Source organism: Pundamilia nyererei, unplaced genomic scaffold, assembly GCF_000239375.1.
Source record: "Pundamilia nyererei isolate P.nyererei 1_Seehausen unplaced genomic scaffold, PunNye1.0 scaffold00057, whole genome shotgun sequence".
Taxonomy (NCBI): Eukaryota; Metazoa; Chordata; class Actinopteri; order Cichliformes; family Cichlidae; genus Pundamilia; species Pundamilia nyererei.
In genome coordinates this window covers 2049316-2068594 of record NW_005187458.1, presented here as the reverse complement: position 1 = coordinate 2068594, position 19279 = coordinate 2049316, and the positions used below count along the sequence as shown (strand labels likewise).

At 39.2% G+C, this 19279-nt stretch overlaps 3 protein-coding genes across 10 annotated transcripts in view; 1 reads left to right on the top strand and 2 right to left on the bottom strand.

The window, feature by feature from the left end:
• Positions 1-5263, bottom strand: part of rsph4a (radial spoke head component 4A) — a 14953-nt gene extending 9690 nt beyond the window's left edge. The window contains exons 1-5 of the mRNA XM_005734311.1: positions 4998-5263; positions 3424-3646; positions 1325-1594; positions 382-831; positions 96-240 (exon numbers count right to left, since the gene is read on the bottom strand). Of these exons, the coding sequence (XP_005734368.1) occupies positions 96-240; positions 382-831; positions 1325-1594; positions 3424-3646; positions 4998-5083 (1174 nt within the window). The 5' untranslated portion in view covers positions 5084-5263. The remainder of the gene's footprint in view (positions 1-95; positions 241-381; positions 832-1324; positions 1595-3423; positions 3647-4997) is intronic.
• A 748-nt stretch (positions 5264-6011) lies between these two features.
• dohh (deoxyhypusine hydroxylase/monooxygenase) lies at positions 6012-12465 on the bottom strand. Of its 7 annotated transcripts, none has more exons than XM_005734247.2 (7): positions 12352-12461; positions 11724-11833; positions 11007-11174; positions 9889-9965; positions 7691-7946; positions 7109-7457; positions 6012-6933 (listed from the first exon to the last, which is right to left on the bottom strand). In XM_005734247.2, exons 2-6 carry the CDS (start codon positions 11827-11829, stop codon positions 7147-7149), a joined length of 918 nt encoding a protein of 305 aa, XP_005734304.1. In that variant the 5' UTR covers positions 11830-11833; positions 12352-12461; the 3' UTR covers positions 6012-6933; positions 7109-7146. The 7 variants fall into 7 exon arrangements, with proteins under 7 accessions (XP_005734304.1, XP_005734306.1, XP_005734302.1 ...); XM_005734249.2 differs by having other exon boundaries at positions 7139-7457; XM_005734245.1 differs by having other exon boundaries at positions 6012-7457; positions 12383-12465.
• A 1243-nt stretch (positions 12466-13708) lies between these two features.
• cherp (calcium homeostasis endoplasmic reticulum protein) overlaps positions 13709-19279 on the top strand; it is a 19859-nt gene continuing 14288 nt past the window's right edge. The window contains exons 1-3 of one of the 2 annotated variants that reach the window (XM_005734240.2): positions 13709-13890; positions 14448-14621; positions 18179-18217. In XM_005734240.2, the coding sequence (XP_005734297.1) occupies positions 13866-13890; positions 14448-14621; positions 18179-18217 (238 nt within the window). In that variant the 5' untranslated portion in view covers positions 13709-13865. The remainder of the gene's footprint in view (positions 13891-14447; positions 14622-18178; positions 18218-19279) is intronic. The other variant, XM_005734242.2, reaches the window with a different exon arrangement.

Sequence of the window (19279 nt, the reverse complement as noted above, 5' to 3'; positions counted from 1 at the left end):
AAATTTTGAATTTTGGGCAACATTATGACCTTCTCATCAGTGTGAGAAACTAAACTACTGGTTTGCCTGAAAAGTGTCCAAAGTCAAAGACTGACCTGCATCTTGGGAGATAGGTGTAAACATAGGGGGTCCAACCTCTGGCTCTGGCTCATCAGGCTCTTCTTCCTTCTCATCAGCTTCTCCCTCCTCATTAGATTCCTCTCCTGGTTTTACTTCCAAGTTCACCCATGTACAGCGACCCTAAAATCATTTTTTTACACATTATTTAAAGGCAATAGAGCCTCCAGCATCACTGCGACCCTGAAGAAGATGGATGGACAAATCCAGACACACTCAATAGGTGAAAGAATGCCCACGAACCTTGTCTGATCAGACCCGTACCTGCAGCAAGATGTGTTGAACATGATGCACCCAGTTAGACAAAGACTCAGCCATTTCAGCAGCTGGAATACCCTCAAAGTCTGGATTTGGTTCATAGTTGCTCTGGGATACTTCATCTTCCTCATCACCTTCTTCCTCTAGAACCTGGTAGAAGCCCTGAGGGCTTACTTGTGTGCCAGCAGAGATTCGGGCAATTTGTGCTCGTAAATAGTTAGCTTCATTCCCAGGAAAAGGTGGGTAGCTCACAATTGGGGTGTCCAGCTTCCCAGTGAAAATTTTGCGGATCTGTCGAGCAGCAGTGATCTGTGCAGGACTGACGGAAGGTAACTTTACCCAAGGAAGACCAGGCTCATTGCACACATAGTAAACAAACTTATTAGCACCTGTTCCTGTGGCTTCCTTTGGCACAACTGATGGGGGTTTATAGGTCGACTGAGGAAGTTGATCTATCTGAAAGCAAAAGCACATTTGGACTAAATTAATAATTCACCAATTAATTTTACTTCAATACTTTGTGAAATAATAGGGTGGGGGAGTAGATCCTACCCTTTTCCTCAGCTCCATAATTTCATTTTTACAACTGTTTTTGTATTTTTTTTGATTGTACCATTTTTTTTATCATTGTATTGTTTGTGATATTACAGTATATAGTATATTTGTATATCATAATAACACAGAGTACTGTGTTAATATGATTCACTGTTGTCTAGTACTGTTATCATGATAGAGCTCCCCAATATTGAGGAGGTACTTTGTTGTGGAAAACAAAGTAGAGAAGTACCTGGTATCAAAAGTAAATGAAGTTTACGTTGCAATGGAGCAGATGACATGCAAAGGCAGAGGAGTGTAACATCAGTGTAAAAAGTAGGAATGTGTTTTTTTACTACTCTTTATTACAAGCATATCTAATTCATTTTCAATACCACACTTTTTACTTCCTCACCTCATTCTCCTGAGTATCAACCTCTCGCTCCTCTTCTTCAGCTGGTTCATCGATGCTATGGTCGTCCCCTTCAACAACAGCTTCAGCAACAATATAGCTGTTCTCTGTTCCCAAAATTTTGCCCCATAGTCGGCATTGCAACAGCAGCTGTGACTCAACAAGCTGCTTGAGAGCAAGAAAAATTCTCTGCATCTCCTCTCTGCCCAAACCCACTCCAGCCTGCTCCAGGTAGAAGCTCAACTCACTCACATTAGGAAGAGGTGTTTCCACCTAAAAAGACCAATAAGCTGTGTTACACAATACAAATTCAGTTTTATATACTGAACAAGTAATACAAACATAAAGTTCCCAAGAAATTAAAAGAGTTATTAAAGATATAATATAAGAATCATTGGATTAAATTCAGCTGGAGAACAAAATATCTTACAAATGTCTTAAGTAAAATACTACAGGCAGAAACTCCATGCTCCACAAAGCCCATATACACATACAAAAAAACTATTATTATGACCTATTACTGTCCACAAAGTCAATATCCTGCATAGAAACACTAGGAAGAAGTCTGATGATGTTCACTCTACAGTTTTAACCACCTTGATTAGCACTAGGATTAGCACTTTAGTTTAACACAACTTGTAGCAACTCCTTTCCCCAATTGAAGGATGACACTTTACTGATTAATTTTTAGGTTTAATGGCAATAAATCCTCATTTTCACCATACGAGCTGGAAATCTGTACACAAAAACAGCGTATAAGTTAAAATCCACATTCTTCAATCCCATTGACAGAGGTGTATAAAATCAATCACCTAATGAAGCAGGCTGCCTTTACAAACATTTGGAAAAGATCATCATTCTAAAGAGCTCATTGAAGCATCAAAAACTAGTGAATGAAGTATCTGCATTTTTTTTATGTTTTTTATTTTTATGTATATAGTTCAAATTCTCATGTATTGCAAAATGTCAATTAAAAAGTTATAACTACATATAATGAACTTTATGCATTGCAGGGTTGGAAGGATATTGCCTGAGGATTTACTGCAGAAAACGATGTAGCTCAATATTAATATTTTCATTAACAATCTCTAATGGTCAGCATGTCACTGTTGTCTCTAAAAATATGACAAACTAATGCCTCGTTCTCTTCTTTCCTCTGTCTTCTGTCATACACTGACCAGTACTTGGAGTATCACCCATTTGACATCAACAGAGCCATCCAACCCCTAGACCAGTGATGACTCTACTTTCTGGGATTTGGAGGCTAGTAAGGAGCTCAGTAAGAAAGGGTGAAGTGGGGCTTCTCTCTAGAGGAGGCCTTAAAAGATCCAGCAGGACAAGTTTCTAGAATCTGAGTTTAGCCCAGAAAAGCTCAGGCGCTGGCTGGTTGTACAGAGGTTAAAGAAGAGGCCTCAACAGGAAGTTGCACAGAGGCCGCAGGACATCTGGACAGATGGAGTGCCCAGCTCTATCAACCTGTACTCCCACAGCTACAAATGCACCAGTCAAAACCTGAATGACCCTGGACATCACAGCTATGAAGAAGCATAGGATAGCACCACATCTTAAAGCTGATGAAAAGTGACAGTTATTCATGTTTTCTACAGTCCAACCTGTACCAAGAACTTCTGATGGTGAGGAAAAAACCTGGAACGGAGCAAGGCAAACACACTTCAATGGTGAAGTTCAATCGCAGTGAATTATTAGTTATTAATCATCTCTGGCTCTGTTCCACAGCATGTCTTTGTCTCATCCAAAACCAGTCATGACAGATGGCCATCCCTTCCTGAGCCTGTTTCTGCTCAAGGTTTCTTCCTGTTAAAACTGAGATTTTTCTTCTCACTGTCGCCAAGGCACTTACTCATAGGAGGTCATATGATTGTTGGGGTTTTCTCTTTTTTCTCTGTATTGGTGTAGGATCTACCTTACAATATAAAACGCCTTGAGGCAACTGTTGTTGTGATTTGACACTATATAAATAAAACAGAATTGAACTGATCCACAACCTAACCTCATATCCATCACCTTAGCATTTAACAAAGGGACAGATTGCTGTATATAAAAGTTGTAGAACAAACAGTGTAGTTGTGTGTGGTCAATACCAGTTCCTCCTCGTGATCCACATCTTTTGGCCGAGTAAAGAGCAGGCGCTGTTGCTTAGCCAGCTCCACATCAGCTGTAGTCTCTGGAAGATCTTGCAGAGTGCTCTGCATCTCTTCTAACAAACCCCGTTTTACATCACTGCTTATATCCTCTATCACATCCACTGCATTTTGTGGCTGCTCATCCATCAACTTCGTCAGCAAGCGAGTGAGGTGGTCATAACTAGAACATCAGTTACACAGTTTGGTACATATCAACCTATAAATCTTAGTTGTACATATTAGCACACATATTAATACACAGATACCATATGGTTCCACAAGACATTTTTTCAAAGGTTTTTCATGAGACTATTCTGTTGTATTGCTGTATTATTTCATCTAAACTGCCTTTTCTTTTTACTGCATCTTTAAATGCTGCAAAAGTTGGTCTTGCAACAGTTTTGAAGTTCTCACCTCTAAAGGCATTTCCCCTGGCAACTCACATGGGCAGCACAACACTAGTTAACATGCAAAAATTTAGCCAGAATTTAATTAGAGTGAAAAAGAAGCTCTTGTGTCACTAAATAAGTCACAGACACCAGTTCCAGTGGTTGTGGCTCAGGATGCCGTGAGCGTACATCTACTAATCAGACCACTATCTATGGGGGTTTTATCCCGAGGGATCATCAGATGACGGAAAACTGAGACAATATATACACACAGTAAGTAATTAGGGAGAGAGAATGAGAGAGAGCAAGAGAGAGAGCAAGAGAGAGAATGACAGGGAAAGAGGGAGAGAGACATGGAGACAAGACAGAGACAAAAACTTGACATTCGCAACCAGACATAACATGCTACACATAGGGGATTGCTGGGGAGGATCCACAGAGACCAAGTCAAACAGGACACGGAAGGGAACGAAACTCAGTGAAATCAGAATGAACTAGATCTAGGGGTTATACAGCTTTGGATATCATTACAAAATCTTATCCATAACCCGATAATGCCCTGGTGCCAATACAGCTTTAACATGTTTCAAACATTTTTGCATATATGTTATTAGTTACATTTGGATATCAAATAACATCGAATTAAGCAAAGGAGTTATAAAGAAAGGGAGAATGTTGAAATTCAGTGAATGTCTCTGTTTAGGAAAGTTTATTCATGCTTATTGCATTGTACAGCTAACTTTTCAAAAATGGAGGTACTGGTCTTGTAGTGTGGAGGCAAAGCTATGGAATCACAAAACATAATGATACGATGTGGTGTATATATCATATTATATTATAAATGTGTTCATTATTATAACTTAGATTACATCAGCAAGGAAGCTGATTAAATACTGACCGATAACGTATTGCGAATGGGTGGGATTAAATAACTGTGCACTTCTTCCCACTGCTTTCGATATGTAACTGAATCAGAACCGGTGAAGCAATGTTGAAATGTATTGGCTTTATTTTGTATAGCTTTTTTTTCCTTTTCTAAATGAACTTGTGCACATTGTTTACATGATTGAAATAAATTAACAAACAGACAAGTAGGTCATGAGAGCATCAGATACTAGCTAGTACTATAAAAAGGTAACTTACAGGTTCAGGTTGCTCTTCGTGCTGTTTTTCAACATATAAGACTTGAACGCGGCAGCTGACTGCACTCTCTCCTCTTTTCCGTCCATCGTTCGTCAACTACGTCTGAGGTATGGACAGAGTAACGGTTTATACAAGCGTGGAAAAGACTTCCAAAATTTTGTCTTACCGCTTTCTCAATGTACCGCCGTATACAGACTCCAAGGGTTGCTATAGTTACTGTAACAGTGGCGCTCGCTAACAGAGGGCTCTGGTTGCTAGGCTCGCGGATGCACCCTGGCGGTTAGTGATGTGCGACACCACTGCTTGCCTTTGCTATCCGATACCAGGATGTGTTTGGAAAATTAAAACTATACCGTCATAATGAATACAAGACATCATACTTCTTCTTCTTATTGTTTAATTAATAAGAATTATTAAAAAGATTTTTTTTAAAAACCACTGAAAGATCAATACGTACATTTTAAAATATTTAACTAACAATCAAAAACAAATGTGCCCGACTGAATATAAAACATTATATAAACATTTTATAGATACATTATATTATCTATTTTATGTATAAAATATTTTGAGTTGTATTTTTATTTTTTTAAAGCCTAAATGGCTGTTTTACTGCAAGTATGCGGTCTATTCTAATACACCTAGTCTATATAATCCACTTTAAATCTCTACAATTTGGACAAATTGGATTCTGTAGTTTTAAGGATGCAGGGAATTTCCATTAATTAAACATCAACACAAATCTACACCTAGACATAAATCACTTTCCAAAATTCAGCAACAGTGGTACAAGTTGCCAACAACTCACATTTGTCCTTTTGTACCTGGATAGTGTTCACCTGCAGCACCAAAGGGCTTTGTGAGAAATGCCTGGCTTGCAGTCTCTGCTCTTATTCATCCCCAGGGATGTTCGATTGGGTTGAAATCGGGACTCTGTGCAGGTGAAGTTCTTACACACCAAACTCATTCATCCATGTCTTAATAGACCTACTCTGGACTACGCTGACAGGCGTGATAATAAGGATTCTTTATTTGGCATGAAGTCTGTACTTTATTGCTTACTTACTGATGCTTACAAATAAAGCTTTAATTATCTGATGTGCAAAACCACAAGCAGTTATGAGAATTTGAGTTGTAGGACTTGAGGGAAGAAGGTCTTCGTGAAACTCAGGAGAGACATTAGTATGTAAGATCATTTTAATTTTATAGAGTTGACTGTAAATAACAAAAAATGTACATTTAAACTGCAAGCTGTGCTCCATGGTAATTTAGGAGCAAAGTACCAAGAGAAGCACGACAAATCAAGGTCTACGTCACACCACGAATGCTTGTAGCAGACAGTTTAAAATGAGAAGTTTGCATCAAACTGTAGAACCACAATGCAGGATGAATTCAGATTGAGCAGAGGGTCCTTACTCAATAAAATAGAGGGTCCAGGAGGGTTCGCTCTCTCTTTGCCACGCTTTTCTGCCCCATTTTCTTGTTTTGCCTTCTCTTCTGTGTTGTTTTGTCTTTTGCACATGAATATGTGGAAGGCTCTATAGCCTGGGGTTGCACTGCTTTGTGTTGTCCTGCTGTTCTGTTGGTTGTGACAGTCCGTTTTATCGTTTATATGACTCCATTCAATAAACGAACTCTGCTCTTTTCCAGATGATCTTTTTGAGTGGGCTGATTTTTAGTTGGACATAAAAAAAAACTCAATATGCAAGCTGGATAGAGTTGATTGCTTTGGCTTTAAAATTTAGGACCCAACAAACCACACTCATTCATCTCCTGATCACCAGTCTGTTTCTGGTGCTATACAACAGAGGCTGGCTGGTTGTTATAGCAGTCCTTCGTTACTCACTCCACTGCTTCTGTGCACGTCTCCCAATGTTGCTGTTGGCTGGGAGGCTTCTCCTCCATATTTGTACTTGGGGATGATTTGAAGGAGCAGCTGAATGATGGGGCAAGAGCAGCAGCTGGTCAAAGGCACAGGCTATTAGGGTGGATGACCCTATATTATCCATGTTCCACCCTTTATTATTATTTTTTTAATATATTTGGTTTTCAACTTAGCTATATTGAAGTAAAGAAAATATTACTGTTAGCAACAAATTGTGTTTAATTACCTTTAAACACAAGGTGACCTCAGTACTGACCTAAATAATTAACCCTGTAACCTGACCAATCCATCTGCATACTGGAACTGTCCACTGTTTTCATACTCCAGCATGTCAAGTGCAACCTCACAGCTCTCCTTGACAACACGCTCTTGGTCTTCACGGTAACGTTGCAGCACGGCCAGACACTCGTCTTTGCCAATTGAGCCTAGAGCCTCCGCTGCCTCGTGCCGGACCATGGGGTTCTCGTTGGAACGCTCCAAAGCTGCACGGAGGGCTGGGACTGCTGCTGGATGCTGTATCTGCCCCAGAACATAGCCAATCTCATGACGGAACAGAGCACTGGAGCATTGCAGGCCTGGAGGCAAACAGAATCGGATGCACATATTAATTTCCACCTGCGTACTTCACAAGGATTTACAGTTACTGACTTTCATATATGCATATATTTTATTAGGTGCTCAGTAACGACATCTTCAAGTTCCTTGAGTGTTCTAGAACCATGGTTTGCATGTAGTATTATCAGATTAACGATGACTGCTGAGTGAAATAAATGTTCACATAATTGTTTACCATAAAGTTGGACCTTACCGTCTCCTAGTGCCAACACAGCCTCCTCAGTGCCAAGGTTACGCAGGGCAAACATGGCACGGTAGCGGTCAAAGAGTGGCAGGCTTTCATCCAGCAGTGCGGAGCGCAGCTCTGGCACGCTCTTCCTTGCTGCTGGAGGGGCTGGGTCTACAGAGCAGTAGGGGTTTTTATCTGCGTGTCCGTCCTGCAACGTTTTCTCTCCTCCACTCTGAAGCCATTCTAGCCGTCGAACAGCCAGTTGACATGTCTCTGCAACCTGTATAGATTGAATGTCAACTTTTATGTCATTTTCTGTATCAACTGAGTGTTAATAATTGAGAGTGCAAGCTGCAATTTTAGTTGTGGTTTCAAGTATCAAGAGTAACTGAAATTATCACCAAATGTAAACCTCAAAAAATAATAAATGGCATTTGTTTATAAATAAAAATATGTCCAATTATGAAGTTAAAACACTGGAATACTGAGGCAAATGAGATTATATACTGGGAAAGTCAGTGGTTCAGTCTAGGCAAAAAATTGCCCCCTATGAGATCATAGGTGTGAGTTAACTGTCAAGTGTGTGACTGTGCTAAATAAAGCACAGTTGTATGAAGCATGCTAAATGACATATCAGACTTGAATTCTTCCAAAAGTTGAAGTCATATTTACTCTGCTTAGCGTCTCTTAAAGTTCCTCTGACTTACATATTTAATGTTTCTGACAAACAATAAAACAACATGAGATGATGAGTATATGAGGACCATTATGACTGTATTTTAACCAGTCAATTTCAAACTGCTGCTCTGCCCACATTCAGTTTTTATGACCGTACCATGGTATGTATACCCTCTGAAAATTAGCAAGATTGTGTTACCACTCACTTAGAACTCACCAAATCAAATGGTGGAGAGTCCCAGGTATTTAAACCCTATTGGGGGTTGTGCCTTAATGTGGCCATTATGCTCACCATGTCTCACACTGACTTTCGTTGTGACAAAACCTGGCACATTGTGCTGCGGCCACCACAAGAAAGTTTTTCCTTCCCACTGTTGCCAAAGCGCTTTCTCATAGGGGGTGATATGATTGCTGGGGTTTTGAATTGAATTGATCAGACAGCTGCAGGGAGTTTATAGATACACCAAGAATAAAGACCAGTAGACCAGAAAATTCACACTGAATGTTGAATGTTAGCAATTTGAAGGAGTGAAATAAACCAGGAGTAAATGGAACACAGTTTTAGTTACCCTTGTAAACTACTGCTGTAATTCCAACATGGCTTGAGCACATCTGGGAATTTAAGTATTGGGTGGATAAAGTTCCACAGTCCCACATTTTAAGGAAAGTTTCACCGATACAGGAAATGATTGATACAGGACAGATTGCTTTCCAGTGGCTGCCCACGAGGTGTATAAAGCCTTGCTTGAGGTTCTCTGACAATATATTAAGTCATTAGTGCCAAGACAGACAACTATTGCAGAGACTTTGTGGTCTTAATGTCCTTCATGTGGGCACCGCCATGTGTCAGACCATAGAGCGACCAACAACAAGCACCAGAATTAAAAGGACGCTCAAGGTGGTGGCAGATGGGGTTAGGGGGCACAGTAGCATGTCATCAATCAGATGCAGCAGTAGGAGCAGTAACAGCAGCAGAAATAGAGGTGGCAGTGGCAGCAGCAGTACCCAACAAGACAAGCGCTGATCCCCAACTTACAAGACGGAGTCTTGGATATCATCTTGTAACACTGAGTATACCAGCAGACAATGTCAGAGCAGCAAGCAGTTAATAAACAGGCTAAAAAAATAAATAATAATAATAATGATAATATTTTAAAAAGGCTAGCAAGGAAAACCACGCTTCAGGGATGGATTGGAATGCAGTGGTGACACTATAGAGTTGAAGATGTCAAAGTAGAGGGCATAGTTTCTGTACCACCAAAGATTTAATAAACTTAGTAAAAGGTTTTAGGAAAAAACTTTAAAAGGCAGCAGGAAACATCAAGAGCAGCCTGAAAGATGGCCGTTAGGAGGTGATGTGACAATAAAGGCATGACAACAACCAGTCAACTCAAATACAACAGTCAATCATGTTTTTCAGTTACCTTCAAAATTAATTAATATCCTGTTAAATTAGTCCAAGCCTAAATTGTAGGTCTGTTCTGTAGCAGGTAAAATGGAAATCAAGTTGAAAGTTGCAGGCAAGTTTTGTGATATGCTCTTACCTCAATGACAGGATCCTGACTGTACTCTTTCAGTAGGTTCAAAACCACAGAATCACCAATTGCCCCCAGAGCTTCCCCTACAAGTACACAGAGATAGCAGTCAGACTTCAAAACTGCACCGCTGTTTCCAGCTTTCATTTGTTTTTGCATCCTGCAAGTCTCAAAATATTTTCTGAAAAGCATCCATCATGCTTGCGCCAGGAAAGTATTGTGAGTTTGCATACACATGTATGTAAACTTATACTTTTCTACACAAACTTATGTTTAGCAGAAAGAGAGTGGTTAAATATTAGCTCACTAACAGTCCCTCATGCCAAATGCACATTCTCAGTTTCTTTCAGTTCAACGTGACCTTCTTTAGGGACAATTCTGCCAAAGTGTGGCCTTTTCGCAAGGCACCTAGTGCTCCTTACAAAGACCACTAAAGCATTTTAATGTGGGGGCAGTATATTTGGCTACTCATTTTAGTATTTATTGTTTTGGCAGTCCTTGATATCATTCAGATGCCATGATTGTGTACTCCAGTGGATGGAATTCCAGCTCCACTGTCTACATAAATGGTCCTTGTGGTGCTCTAGAGACCAGAGCAAGCTAGGGAGAGGATTGCATCTCTCAAACCAGAACCTGCAGTACATGAAACTGGTCTACATGTCATTACTCCATCTCCACAAGGCTGCAGCACAAAAAAAAACAACAACGTTGTAACCAGCCCAAAATGGCAAAGCTTCAGACTCAATTGACAAGCAGCTGATTATACTGCTTTTTGTCACAAAGTACTTAGCAAAGATAAGATTTGTGAAGGAGCAACTAAATTATATTATTTAATTGTTTAATTATACCACCTTACCTAAATTACTGTTAAGAAAAAAAGTAGAGTAGCTCATTTTCTACTTTTCTGCTACTCTAGGTATTTTACACAGTGCACGTGCGTCTGTATTGCGCGTGTGTTGTAAATACAAAAAGCAGATTAATTGGGAACTTCTGTACTTAGTGCGGCAACAAATGAACACTTGGACACGCACCATCTGTGCAGAGCACAGAGCTTACATAAAACATACTCTGTCAAAATACTTGTGTTGGTAGTACACAGACTCCTCAACCTCATCAAGCATGCTTACCTGCTTCATGCCTAACCATTGGCTCCTGCTGTTTATCTTTGAGAACAGCAGTCAAAGTAGGAATGGCCCGTTTGTCCTGCATCTGTCCCAGGCAGTAAGCCAACTCATGCTTCAGCAGGGCTGATTCATCAGCGAAGGCTTTGCTGATCCATTCTATAGCTTCAGCACCTGACACACACAGATGACACCCTGAATTAGTTCACCCAAAAATTACTACAGGCGTTCAGTCACAGCAAATATATTGCAACAATATGCAACAGCTGTGCTGTGATTTCAGTTTACATTAAAAAAAGATCTCTCAGAGAAAAAGAAAAAACTGAATGTCTTGTCTTTCAAACAGTACAGTGCTGCTTTCTGTGATTAAGCCAACCAGACAACGAGGAAAAGACTGGACGTCTGAGAGCAAGACGTTATTGCAAAGTTTAGGGATTTAAAGATTACTTTTTCATGTGAGTTTTGTTGGAAAACATAGGGGCTACTAAAATATAGTGAAAGGACAGAGAAACAACCACAACTACATTTGAAAAAAAAGAAAAAAGAAGAAACTGAATGTGTGGGGTGAGTCCCACCCCTACAAACCAATGTTGGAGTCCTAAATACTACTGCAAATCTTGAGTACTGGGCACACGGATTGCTGCTATTTTGTTACTTAGCTGAGTGCTTTTGTTAGTTATCCAGTTTTTGAAAAGAAAAAACTCTGTGGTCCTGGTGTTTTACCTCCCAGGTTCCTCAGGGTAAATAAAGCTCTGAACCGCTTGGTCAGGTCCTGTCTCGGGTCCACCAGATCCTGTCCTATTGATGCAACGTTCTCGACAGTAGCCATGCTGCTGGAAAGAGAGCAACACACTTATGACTCTTGGACCTGTAAACTTAGAGCAATGTAAAAGCTTTTTTGTCTTACTAATATTCAAGTCTTATTTATCTTATTTATGCTAAAAATCTAAAACTGCTAGGTGAAAACAAAACGGTTATATAGACTATAACCGAGACATATGAGGATTTTGACTAAATACCTCGAGTCCAGGCCAATATTAAAACCAGCTGCGGAGGATATAGTATTTAGATGTCGTTTCTGTCCACGGCCCGCAGCTAGCTCTGTACTTTACATGATGTATTATTGATCTTTTTCACGCTTCTCTCCTTCCTGGTGAACACCGCTGTCACTTCACTACATTCCGGTGTCTCGCGCCTGAGTCGGGAGCACGCGCTGAGCACACCGGCTTCCACAAATAAACCATCGCCTATCATTGGCTGAACTCTTTCGCAACTACCTCACACGGTATTCACTAACTCCACCACACAAGTGGTGGAGTCAGTGCTCAGTGTAAACATTGTCTAAACATACCAAGCTTCAGTATGTACAGTGTTTCACACACCTCCGTCACGGTCCCCACAGCACAATCCACGGACAGTCGCAGGAAGCGGTTGTGTCCTTCTTCTTTTTTGTTATTTTTGCAGGTGGTTGGAAAACTACGAAATTGTGTTTTGCCGCCACCAGCTGGTATGGAGTGTAGACTCAAATGTCGCTCCAAAATTTAAAATTTAAATTTAAATAAAATAGAGTAAATTTATAATTAGTCAGTTTGCTGATAATATGCCTTTGTTGTTGTTGTTTTCATTTTTTTTGTAAAAGAACTTATGATCTCTAAAGGAACAAAATTAATTTTTCTCAAACGCATCTGGTCTGATTGTAAATGTTATTATATGTCGGATTTTTAGCAATCTGCAATCTTGATTTAAATACTTTAATAAAATATAAAGTATATCATAATAATAAAATGATTTGTTGTTGAAAGGAACACTTGAATACCACTCCTAGATTTCCTATTTAAGCGATTTGAAATTGAGGTTGACTCATGTAATTTTTTTGTACTTCTGAATGTGAAACTGGTGATCATCTCTATTTTAAATTGTCCTCATGTGAGTTTATTTTGGTCAGAAATTTACAGTTGACTCTATCTGAAAATAGTCAACATTTCCATGCTTACTTATTGTTTCTTTTATGAGTGGGTTGAACAACAAAATTTCTGATATTGTTAATCTAATTATTATTCTGGGTAAATACCATTTTAATTCTTCTTAAAATCATCAATTAATGTAATCTGTCTAACTGCATGTCTTTGGACTGTGGGGGGAGGCTGGAGAACCAGAGGAGAATATGCAAGCTCCACACAGAAAGGCTATAGCGAGATTGTGGATGTAAACCCAGGACCTTTTTGCTGTGACACAATAGTGCTAAACATTGTGTTGCCAAGCTCAAAATATGTATATGTAGATTCTTGCTCCTGATCATACAACAAACAAACAAAAAGATAGCTCTGCACTGCCAAGTGGGTCATTTGAAATGACCAGCTGGATAGCACAGCATTCCCATTGGACTGGGTGTTGGATCCAGCTGGATAAGTGTCTTGTGTGGTCTAACTGTCCAAAGGTTTTGCCTCCTATATTGACCAGGAAGAGAAACTACGGGGTTTCAACCATGTTTTCTAGGATAGGATTTGTAAGCCTATATAATAAATATCAGGACTAAAGATATTTTAAAATGTTGTATTTTTTTAGTATCTTACTTATAGTTAAATAAAAATATTTACATTTTTGGACGTTTACTCGCAACTGCAACCATCAACCCACCCAAACGAGCAAGGCGCGAACACTCCTCCCAGTCGCAGGGGGCGCTGGAGACAATTCCATAGCCATCTTTTGTGGCGCTGTTTCTGTATCGCATTTCCTGTGCGTAGCAGCGGCAATGCAAGTGATTTTGGGGGAATTTGATATACCTTTTTCTGAAAAAGTAAAGAATTTGGCCGAGTTTTTACATACATATTCTGGCTAAGTGGTTCGCTGGAACAGAAGTTAAACATGGATATCCCCAGTCCTCCCGAAGGTGAGCCGTACACCACAGCTATTTTAAATTTCGATTCAACGTAAGCGAGCACCCATGCTATCTGCTACATAGCTAACAAAACCATTGGATTTAGCATATTGATTAAGGTCACCGATCACAAGTGGATGAATGTTTAACCAGGCTCTGTGTGTAAGCATTGCACCAACTAACGTGAAAAATAGTGTAGGAATAATCCAGTAATGGAGAGTAAACGTTAGTTGTTCCAACTTTTCACGGCTGCTGGCTTTTAAGAAAAAGAACCCCCATAGAAAGAAGATCCCTTATAGATATTTTTGTGCTACAGCAGCACGATTAAGAGTAGAATTACAGCCAACTGATTTAATAATACTATGTAGAAATATGGAAATAATGATTATGCAACCTCTTTCCTAGATGTTTCAGTTTCAGAAGAAATTCATTATTTTCTGAATCTGTTTTATTTGTTTTTTAAAAGCACTTTAGACACTATTATTTCTGTCTGTTTCAGTGTCTCTGCTTTGAGGTTTTTACAACAACATTTTTCACTGTATTTATGTCTTTTTTTTTTTTTTGTACAGATCAGGAGCTTCGAAATGTGATTGATAAGCTGGCCCAGTTTGTTGCCCGAAATGGCCCAGAGTTTGAGAAGATGACGATGGAAAAACAGAAGGACAACCCTAAGTTTTCCTTCCTTTTTGGGGGCGAATACTTCAGTTACTACAAGTACAAACTTGCTATGGAGCAACAGCAACGTATGTAGTTAAACTGACACGTCAGGATAAAAACAGAATTTTCACATAGAGGTCAATTTAGTATTGTAATATTAAGTTCATTTGATGTTCAGCACTTTGGATTTCTTACTATGATTGAAATATTCAAACTAAAAAAAATGTAATAAAAAAACAGTTTTTACAGATAAAAGCAAAAAAAACAAAACAACCCAGTACATGCACCAGATATGTTGGCAGAATTATTTACTTTTCTGTTTTGGGGTGAAACTGTTAATTGAACAGTCCAACATTGTATTGGTAATGTGAATCTGTTTTAGGCATGGGTTTTCCTTTTGATTAAAGGCTTTAAGACTCCCTTTATATCATCACCTTGCAACAGTAGTCCTTGTTCTGCTTGCAGCCTTCGTGAGCTGCAGAGTCAGTTCTCTAGCTCACAGAAAATCTCCCCAAAAGCAGAACAAGGATATCAGTCACTAAATGCACTAAAGACAGTGGATTTGGAATCTCACTACAGGATAAAAGGTGTCCAAATGACACTTTGGTCTGGCTTAATAACAACCTGGCAAATCTGTGGAAGGAACTGTTGCAGCTAAATTTGAAAATACAAATCTTTAAATTTAGAATCTCTTCAATAATCAAAGACACATTGGTGGGGTCCAAAGAATAATTTTCATATCAGACATTTGGGTAGGAGGATTAGCAGATGAAGCACTGTTTTGTAGTATCTTACAGTGCGCTGTCTACACATACAGCTTTTTCAGCAGTCTTCAAGGAGACATACAACAAGTTCCAAAATTCTGTCACTCTCCATGCTTTTAGGAGGTTGAGGTGGTATACTTGTGTGGCACCAATCCTGTGTCCACCCCACTTCACAATCTATGTCCCCCACTCGCCAAATGGCCATAAAGGGTCCTTGTCAGTTGGCGAGTAATTTTGAATTGCAAATGGGAAGTAATACGTGTATTTTACCTCCCAGTTTGAACTGTCTGAGTCTAGTGCCTCTGTTGTACAGGTGCTGCTGACATTCCTTTTATCACTCAGCCGTAAAAGGCTGATGGGGTTTCTTGTTACCCTGTTAAGGTCAGAGGTCAAATCTTCTGAGAATCTTGTGGATGCAATACCGCAAGAGGGAAGTCCCCTAGGATTTTCAAATTGATACCACAGGTGCATCTAGTAAAAATGAATGCCATACTTTGAGAACAAGATGACAGGATTTTGAAACTGATACCATAGGTCTGTTAGAAGGCTGAGGGTAGCACTGGCGACTGCCGGTATTTATGATTCAAGTTTGGTGTTTTTGTTATTGTTGTGTAGGACAACAAAATAACAACATTTTGGCAACCCCTGTCCATGCAAAATATTCAAAAAATGTGCAAAATGCAAATATTTAAAAGTACACATGAAGAAGAAAATAATTAATAGAATAAAAGAATACAAAATACGTACAAGGTCATAAAAATTATGTGCAAAGTTAAGAACATTATGAAAATTTAGTAATGACTTCACAAGTTGTATGTGCAAGTTTCACAGTATAGCAGTGTAGTGCTATTACACAGAAGTTGTAATAGGAAGGCTAGCAAGCATGTGTAGACTGTGTGTATGTGTGTAGCAGCATTTGAGTATAGTTGATGTACATAGGGTCAAGTTCTGTTCTTGACTGTCTGAAATCCACCACAGTCTCCTTGGCTTTGCTGCTGTGTAGTATAAGTTGTTGATGGGGCACCAGGCGATTAGGCTCTACACTTTTTCTCTGCAGTCTTGTTGTTAATGGAGATCAGGCCAATGACTGTGTGTTGTCCGCAAACTTGATGATGGTGTTTGTCACGTTTGAAGGTTGAACAGGTCTTACAGAACAGGGCTCAGCTCACATCCCTTTGGTACATTGAGGGTGGAGGATGCGCATTTGCCCATCCTGACAGTCTGGGGATAGTTGGTTAAGAAATACAGGGTCCACCTAAAGATGGTCGGGCTGAGACGGTTTGGGAGTTTGGACACCAGTTTGCGGGGACACTGGTATTGAAAGCAGAGCTGAAGTCCAGGAGGAGCATTCTACAGTACCTGCCTGTTTGTTGAAGTGCTCTAAGGTGGTATAGAGTGTAAGGCTGATGGCTTCTTCTGTTGACTCTGGTCCAGAGTGGCTGTGATCACTTAATGTGAGCCACAATCAGTCTTTCAAAGCATTTTGCTATCATCAGGGTAAGTGTAGTTGAATGATAGTCATTTAGGCTGCTCTTAGTTCTTTGTTTTGGAATGGGCACAGTGGTTGTAGTTTTGAGGCATGTTGTGCACTCCCAGAAATCAAAGAGAGGTTAAAGATGTTAGTAAAAACCTCTGCAAGGTGGTTAGTGCAGGTCTGCAGAACACACTCCAGAACACCATCAGGTTCTGTATCCTTTCTGGGTTTAATTCTCTGCAATAACACTCCTAATGTCATTTCTTTCCAATGACAGTTCAGGCTGGGCTGGTAGGGGATGGAGGTAGATTTCGCTTGCATCATTGTACCTGCATTGTACCTGTGTTTGAGATTTGCTTTTGCTAGGCTATAAGATGCCGTGGCCTGGGCTTTGTAAGCAACATCCCTGATTTTAAGTAGCTCTCTGGCCTCTTTATTGACCCAGGGTTTCTGGTTTCAGAACACTTTGATTAGTTTCAATGTGATGACCAGGTCAGTGCAGAAGTTGATGTAGTATAGAACAAATAATCTGTACACTTCTACATCAGAGTCCATAAAAGTGCTCCAGTCTGTTTATTCAAAGCAATCTTGAAGTAGACATGGTCTTAATCATTCTGTTGGTTGGTTTAGTTCTGCAAATGAGGGGTTTGTAGGTCAGTATCATTAGCAAGGAGAGATGGTCAGAGTATAGTTGATGTATAGTACATGACTCTGTCATGAGCACACCCTCCCAACATTGTCCTACCAGTTTATTAAACCTCAGCCAGTCCGTCCCCAAGAATCAAGGGGGGCACAAGGCAGACTGTGTTTAAACTGGAAGCAGCGCCCAGAACTGCTGCAACCTGAAGAAAAAGAGCAGGAACAAAGGGGTTAGTTTGGTGTCGGCTTGTTGAAGTGAGGTGCTTCTTCCTCAGAGCAGGGACTGAACGGCTTCCAGCCGGCTACATACTTTTATTTATATTTTAAAATCTAGTAAGAAATATCACTGAAATATTACTTTTCAAAAGAAGTCAAAATAGTAATTGTACTAACTATGCACAAATTAAATATTTAAAAAGCAGTAAAAATATATGAAACTTCCCACATGCAGCTTCAGCAAATGCTGCTTTAGAGAACCTTCTCATTCTTGCATGAGGAGCAATCCAGTCACGTCCTTATTGTGAGGACAGCAGTTCTTTGAGCAAAACACAAATATTTTCTTGGCATAGATGCTTTACAAAGAAGTGAACTTAATATGAGAGTAAATTACACTATTTACTGTCCTACAGTTGGCTTTGATTACTGAAACATAGTCACCTAATTAGCAGCCTGATACTAGAAGCAGAGTGTTTAGTTTTGCATGGTGTTCTTCTGTCAGTTGTGTGATTCCACTGAAATGCATTAAAGTTTGCCTTTCTCCACTTAGATCCCTCTACCCACGATGGGGAGGAGTATAAATCTAAAGGTATTTATTTAAAATCAGAATTTTCAGATACATTTAAAAATTCTATTTGGAAAGTCACATGTTGTTATGCACTTTTTTGCCAGATGACACAACATTTGTGCTTTAAAATACTTTGCTTTGTTTTAATTTTGCATGTTCACATTTTTTGCTTTTTCAGTGAATTTCTCTTGGCCATACCTTAATGATCTTGATTAAAATGCTTAATCCTCCATCTTGAAGCAGGTTTGATTACATGCACAGATACAAAGACACAAACAGAGCAGGGTGTTGTTTGTCCTGTTTGTCTGTAACATGCTTCTGCTCAGGGCAGCTGTAGAATAAGGGCTGCACAATTTAAAAAATGCCAGTATTGGTTGAACTAGTTTCTGCATTATTTTCCTAATTTTTGGAAAAGTCTTGGCCCAGATCAGCTTGTTTATTTCTTGGTACTCAAATTAGTACTACAGTCAGTACTATAGTATTACAGATATTATTGGCAAGTGGCATCAGAAGCTAAATGTTAAGCTAAGACAAAGTTGTTGTTGTTCTTCTTTTTTATGATTATTATCATCAGTTCAAATGCTGTAATAAAATAATTCCCAAATATGGGATGAATACAGTTTTATTTATCCAGTAATACAAATGTAATCCTCCTGTAATTACTGAAAAGTTTATGATTATGTTCTGAACATTTTATATTATTAAGTGATAACATTTACTTGGCTTTGTTTCACTTTTGTTCTATAAAATGAATTTTACTGCATTAATATCTTTGGTGATAAATGGCCAGCAATAAGACTGTTAACATATTTAATGTGTTCTCTATTAGTTGAAATTCCAGCAGTGGAAAAATTGGCTTGGTACAATCCACAAAACATTTCTAACATTTATTCTGCATCACAAATTGAACGTAGTCCTTTGAAGTCCTCTGTCTGTACTTGTAACTTTGTAACTTTGAAGAATAGTTCAGTTTGGCTTTGTTAAACATTGCAAAGCGTATCCTAAAAGTATCATTTTAGGAAAGCTAATATTGCATATACCTTGCAGTATTGATACTACCTTTCCAAATATACATGCTGTCAA

What these genes read in the sequence shown, in the direction of transcription:
- dohh (XM_005734245.1), bottom strand. Translation starts at nt 11,829, where the DNA reads ATGGCTACTGTCGAGAACGTTGCATCAATAGGACAGGATCTGGTGGAC. An exon ending in GTCAGGATCCTGTCATTGAG is followed by an intron (nt 7,947 to 9,888) that starts GTAAGAGCATAT and finishes CAATCTATACAG; the next exon opens with GTTGCAGAGACATGTCAACT. An exon ending in TGTGTTGGCACTAGGAGACG is followed by an intron (nt 7,458 to 7,690) that starts GTAAGGTCCAAC and finishes GTTTGCCTCCAG; the next exon opens with GCCTGCAATGCTCCAGTGCT.